At 42.0% G+C, this 6532-nt stretch overlaps 1 protein-coding gene across 1 annotated transcript; it reads right to left on the bottom strand.

Moving 5' to 3' along the window:
* Positions 1-2685: 2685 nt before the first annotated feature.
* On the bottom strand, positions 2686-3941 carry LOC106601291 (growth arrest and DNA damage-inducible proteins-interacting protein 1). Its single transcript, XM_014193395.1, has 2 exons — positions 3487-3941; positions 2686-3087 (listed from the first exon to the last, which is right to left on the bottom strand). Exons 1-2 carry the CDS (start codon positions 3885-3887, stop codon positions 2802-2804), a joined length of 687 nt encoding a protein of 228 aa, XP_014048870.1. The 5' UTR covers positions 3888-3941; the 3' UTR covers positions 2686-2801.
* Between the last annotated feature and the right edge of the window lie 2591 nt (positions 3942-6532).

The following is a 6532-nucleotide window of genomic DNA, read 5'->3' on the forward strand; positions in this document are numbered from 1 at the left end:
TCCTGAGCGGTACGACGGCTGCGTGGTCCTATGGTGTTTATACTTGCGTACTATTGTTTGTACAGATGAACGTTGGTACCTTCAGGCGATTGGAAATTGCTCCCAAGGATGAAGCAGACTTGTGGTCTACAATTTTTTTTTCTGAGGTCTTGGCTGATTTATTTAGATTTTCCCATGATGTCAAGCAAAGAGGCCCTGAGTATGAAGGTAGGCCTTGAATTTTCCAAGCTGTTTAAAGGCACAGTCAACTTAGTGTATGTAAACTTCTGACCAACTGGAATTGTGATACAGTGAAATAATCTGTCTTTAAACAAATGTTTGAAAAATGACTGGTGTCATGCACAAGGTAGATGTCCTAACCGACTTGTAAAACTGTAGTTTGTCAACAAGAAATGTGTGGAGTGGTTGAAACACTTAGGTTGGAGTCATTAACTCGTTTATGTAAACTTCCGACTTCAACTGTAGGTTGTCCCTGCTGCAATATACAGAGGAAAGTAGTCAGATGAAATAAGTTTAACGTCACTAACCTCTGATATTCATTACTTCAAATAAAATTTAGACTGTCACTCAAGACCTTGTACAAAGAAAGGCATGGTTAAAAGATGTGAAAAACATGATTAAATATGTCCATTTGCTACAAGCCCTTATGCTCCAGTAAAATAAAACACTATCTCAGTTGAGTGTAACCCATTCTTGTCCAGATTGCCCTACAAATAAACTTTGATTAAGAGGTGACATTACAGATGAAGATGTATGACTGGTACCTACACGGAGTGTACAAAACATTATGAACACCTGCTCTTTGCATGACAGACTGACGATCCCTTATTGATGAAAGGGAGGAGACGGGTTAAAGGATTTTAACGCCTTGACAATTGAGACATAGATTGCGTATGTGTACCATTCAGAGGGTGAATGGACAAGACTAAATATTCAAGTGCCTTTGAACAGGGTATGGTACTGGGTGCCAGGCGCATCGGTTAGTGCCAAGAACTGCAATGCTGCTGAATTTTTCACATTTAAGTTTCCTGTGTGTATCAAGAATGGTCCCCCACCCAAAAGACATCCAGCCAAATTGACACAACTGTGGGAAGTATTGGAGATAACATGGGCCATGATCCCTGTGGAACGCGTTCGACACCTTGTAGAGTCCATGTTGTAACTCAAATATTAGGAAGGTGTTCTTAATGTTTTGTATACTGTGTATAAACTCACCGGCTATTTCCTTGATGAACTTAATCAGTGGATCATGACGTGTCAATCATGGGGCGGCAGGTAGTCTAGTGGTTAGAGTGTTGGGCCAGTAACTGAAAGGTTGCTGGATTGAATCCCCAAGCTGACAAGTTAAAAATCTGTCGTTCTGCCCCTGAACAAGGCACTGTTCCCCGGTGGGCCGTCATTGTAAATAAGAATTTGTTCTTAACTGACTTGCCGAGTTAAATAAAGGTTACTTACACGTTCTGCACAACAGTGTGCACTATGTAAGGCCAGGGGATAAATGTCTTACATTCTTATATACTTTGTCCATTTATATGGAAAATCATTTTGAAGTCAGCATACAAATACACAAAACCTATAATACATGATCTAATTGTAGGGTGTTTACCTAAACTCTTGGGGCCGGTATCCCATTAACAGATGAAGCCTAGTCCTGGACTAAAAAGCTATTTTCTATTGGAGATTCTCCATTGAACAAGCTTAGTCCAGGACTAGGCTTCATCTGTGTCTGGGAAACCAACACCTTAGGGTTGCAATGATATTCAGGTATTTTTAACATATTGAGAGTCAGACCCAGGGACTTGAGACCATGACCAGACCAAGACTGCATTTACTTGGTCTCAAGTAGTCTCAGAACAATCCTCAAGATCAAGACTCAATTTCTGGTGTACACTATATATAGCCTGCCAATTTCATATGGTTCCAGATGGTGGTTTGCTAACGCCATGCCTAGCCTCATCCCTCTGTAACCATAACCTAACATTGTTTTATGTTAATCGTATCTCATACACTGAACAAAAATATAAATGCATCATGTAAAGTGTTGGTCCCATGTTTCATGAGCCGAAATCAGATACACCTTTTCCATACGCACAAAAAGCTTATTTTTGTGCATTTGTTTTTACATCCCTGTTAGCAAGCGTTTCTCCTTTGCCAAGATAATCCATCCATCTGACAGGTATGGCATATCAAGAAGCTAATTAAACAGCATGATCTTTACACAGGTGCACCTTGTGCTGGGGACAATAAAAGGCCACTCTAAAATGTGCAGTTTTGTCCCACAATGCAATGCCACTATGTCTCAAGTTGAGGGACCAACCATGTAGCATACTTCTACAACTGGTACACACAGAACGATGTGGCCCACCACCCCTGCATCTATAAGCAATCCTCAGAGGACACCTGGTCAAATGCCTAATGTGACATACAGCTTCCCTTAACCTGTGTGAGGACAGACTGTTAGTCAAGATTGTGATTTTGTTTTTCCTGCTGTGTCTCTGGATAAGAAAAGTTTGCCAAATGGCTAAATGTGGTGTAATGTGGATTTAGCCTGTTTTTAATATTGTGTAATTGTTTAACAATAATAAACATGTTTATCACATGAAAAATCATTCTTCCTATACTAACTACTAGTCTATAACTCAGTAAAAGAATACTCCTGAGTGTCAGTAAAGTATGAGACAGACCTAGTTCTGGTGCGTTTTATTTATTATAGCAGGCAAACTCAAAACAGTTGACAACAATACATTTACAAAGTTGACTAAATAGTCATATTTACAAAGTCGGTGCCTTATGACGAGGAATCAGCCCGAGGAAGCAGCAGGAGGGACATGGCTCTGTTCTTCTTTTAGTCTACGTTTCATCAGCTTTCTTTTCTTCTTCTCCTCCTTTTCAATTTCACTCACCATTTCCAGGAACTTGGGGCTTCGGGGGTCCATAGCATAGCCAAAGCGTTCTCTGGCCTCAGCTAGCAGCCTTTCACGACGGGCCTTCTCATCTTTCAACTTCTGTTTCGCCTCCCGTTTTTCCTTCCTCCAGTCAGCCACCATCTTAGGCATCTTGGCCATATTGGCTGCAACCAGTTTCTCTCTGCAAAAGAAGATTGGAGGGGGTGTTAGCCAAGTATCATGTCATCATAAAAGCTACTATAAAAAGGTATGGTTAGACAGAGCTTTATCCACCTGTCAAGCAAATGCTGTACTTCAACAACACTATTAAAGAACAATATGAATTGGAACCAAAGCCTATCAGACTGTTGAGCATATTTATTTATGTTATACATACATACATACAAGAGGCCTCTCATTGAGAGATGTCATGCCCATGTAACTAGTTGCCTTGAGTCATATAGGCAAATGTCATGAAGTAACTACCATTCTCAATTTCTCTCAATGTTATCTAGTATGGCACGTTGCGTAGAAACAAACATGTCATTTGACAGGTCCTAAAAAGATAGCTAGTATTAACTTGGTTAGCGTGGATGTTTACCTCGCGAGACGTTTCGCATTGGCTTCCTTCGTTTTCGCCTCGACGTTCTTCAGCATCACCTGGAGCGGAGGGTTCCATTCCCTCTCCTCTGCTATCATCTCCTCGAGCTGGGCATGGCTGGGCCACAGCTTTGCAGGGTCGATTCCCGACGAAGAGCCATACCGCCCGAATAACTTGCGGTCATACTTCGCTGTCTTCTGCCATTCCGGAGTTTTCTCGCTTTCCCTATCTGGTATGTATGGATCTTTCAAATTTAATTTCAGTGGTTTAGGGTTATAATTTACTATCTGATGTAGAAGCCCGCAGTGTGAGCTGGCAGGATTATACGATTTTAAGGGTGAAACCCTTCGAATAGCCCAGCTAAATATTGCTGTCCTCCTGCACAGCATGGAGGTTGCCATTTTTTGTGGCAAAGTTCGGAGGACCCTCGTTCCGTCACATTTGATTGCTCATAGCTGACTACAACCTCGCCTGTCCTTTATTGTTGCCATCATCATAAGCAAGAGGATCATAGAGGTATCGAAGGTGTTGTGGCAAAAGACAGTCTTGCCAATTCTGATTTGAAACTCTTAGGCTATAGGCCTAGTCAGTGTTATAATTAAAACAAATATTATTGTGTTGCCAAATTTGTATCCATAGCATATAATGAAGTTTAGGTCAAAATTGCCTTCATTTTGAAAGTTGTACCATATGCTACAGAATGTGGGCTGTATCCAATCAGTCTTATCAGTGGAAGTCATGCTGGAAAAGGTAACACTATTTTAAGAGCTCATGTGCACAGTGGCGGTTCTAGACCATTTCAACTGGGGGGCCAAGCTGGGGCCAGTTACATTAGACGTTATTGTTGTCATATCGTTTTCTTCACTGCATTGCAGGCATTAGCAGGCAAAAGACCATGTTCATAATCATCATCGTTGCCACTGTCTAATAACGGATGTAAAAAAGAATGATAGCAAAAATGTGTTATGTAAAAATGATTTCATACTCCACATTTAGGCCCCCCCCCCAGAACCGCTACTGCATGTGCATATGAAATAGAGCTATGTTCAATAAGTGACTTATTTGTTATCTTATGAAGTTAAATTCTAGACCTAAATTATGATAATCATATCAACATCTCTCATTAGTCCACCATCATACGCTCTTGCAAGCCACTTTTAGTTTGAAAACTATTTTTCAATGGGTTTGAGTTTCAAATGTATAAATGAATCTGGGGAAAATGTCCTTTCAAGATCCAAGTGGGGCCTGGAACCAGCAGTGGGCAGGTGGGCAACAAAGCCAAAACCAGAGCCAGAGGAGAAGTATAGACTCTAACACCTTTTTTGAACGTTAAGAATGCTGTATGGGGAATTATCCAGAAAACACACTTTGAAAGAAAGGTTCTTTGTTTCAACTTCTCCCCGCTTTCCTCTTTTAGCAGCCCCTCCCACAACTCCTCTTTTATTCTAGATTTATTTTCAAGAAGGGGAGATAGAACAAATGGGGGGGATCTTGAGTGCAGCACTTACTGAGACAGATGTCACCGCTTTTGTGTTGCGGGAGCTGCTCAAAACTCTCCATCATCATTAAAGATGTAGGGTTCCCATGGCAGGAGGAGGAGAGGGGTGAAGGTGGGGTGGGTATAATAGAGGCTTAATTTGGCTTAGGGGCAATCCAGTGCCAAGCTCAGGGCTTTAGGGATTAAATCAATGTCAGTCACTGGCAAATAGGCTTGTTAGCAGTTAGAATATAAGGGATGGCATGGCAAGCACATTGCCTTGGTCTATTTCTGACTGAGGGATATATAGATAAAGATTGAACAAAATTAAGTAGGACATCATAAGATAAACCAATCTAGTTATCACAAAAAGCTATCAAAATGATCTGAGGATCTGTAAATAGATAACAAAATATGAACTGACTAACATTAACCCAAACTCATGTTCTATGCAGGGACCTTCACTTCTAGAGTTACTGTGTGGACAAGATGGGTTGAGTTGAAAAGGAGAAAAAATAACTGAACCACATTAGTGGACAAGCACCCCCTGCCTGCTGGCTGTAAAGACATCGAGGTAAGTGATGGTGTGGATGAGGATAATGTACATGGTATCTACTGGGGAGTGTTGGCAGAGGATGGGAGAAGCAGGAGGCCCTGGCACCAAACATGGCTTCCCATGGAGATTAGGGATGGATGCATAAGGATTGATTCAGTGTTTGCCAACCCCAGTGAGTGCAGCTATAGAGGACATCCATATTGCCTTTTGATTAAATATTAAAATGTCTCCACTCTTTTATAAACACACGTAAAATGAATGTTTAAATTGAATGAGTGTCACTGTACCCTTCCTCATTCCTGTGACCCCTTCTACATTGCACTCATTTAATCCCATAATTATGGGTTGTGAGTTTGGCCACTTCAGCAGGATGCCAGGATAAACATTTACCTCAACCTACTAGTACACACACACACACACACACACACACACACACACACACACACACACACACACCTGTGGCAGTCAATGCCGTTTAAGAGGAGGACGGACTATTTTTTTTTTCATGAGCATGGACTTATTTAAATAATTTTACCGCTTTTTTCTCCCCAATTTCATGGTATCCAATTGGTAGTAGTTACAGTCTTGTTTCATCGCTGCAACTCCCGTACGGACTCGGGAGAGGCGAAGGTCAAGAGCCATGCGTCCTCTGAAACACAACCCAACCCAACCCAACCAGGCCGCACTGCTTCTTGACACAATGCACATCCAACCCGGAAGCCAGCCACACCAATGTGTCAGAAGAAACACCGTACACCTGGCGACCTGGTCAGCGTGCACTGCGCCCGGCCCGCCACAGGAGTCGCTAGTACGTGATGAGACAAGGATATCCCTGCCGACCAAACCCTCCCCAACCCAGAATCTCTGGTACGAACCCAGAATCTCTGGTGGCACAGCTAGCACTGCGATGCAATGCCTTAGACCACTGCACCACCCAGGAGCCCCTACATGGACTTATTTCTATTACAGCATATTGGATGACTGTCATTTATATTCCATTCACCCAGTTCAAT

This window comes from Salmo salar, chromosome ssa06 (genome assembly GCF_905237065.1).
Source record: "Salmo salar chromosome ssa06, Ssal_v3.1, whole genome shotgun sequence".
Classification (NCBI taxonomy): domain Eukaryota; kingdom Metazoa; phylum Chordata; class Actinopteri; order Salmoniformes; family Salmonidae; genus Salmo; species Salmo salar.

What these genes read in the sequence shown, in the direction of transcription:
- LOC106601291 (XM_014193395.1), bottom strand. Translation starts at nt 3,887, where the DNA reads ATGGCAACCTCCATGCTGTGCAGGAGGACAGCAATATTTAGCTGGGCT. An exon ending in AATGCGAAACGTCTCGCGAG is followed by an intron (nt 3,088 to 3,486) that starts GTAAACATCCAC and finishes CTTCTTTTGCAG; the next exon opens with AGAGAAACTGGTTGCAGCCA.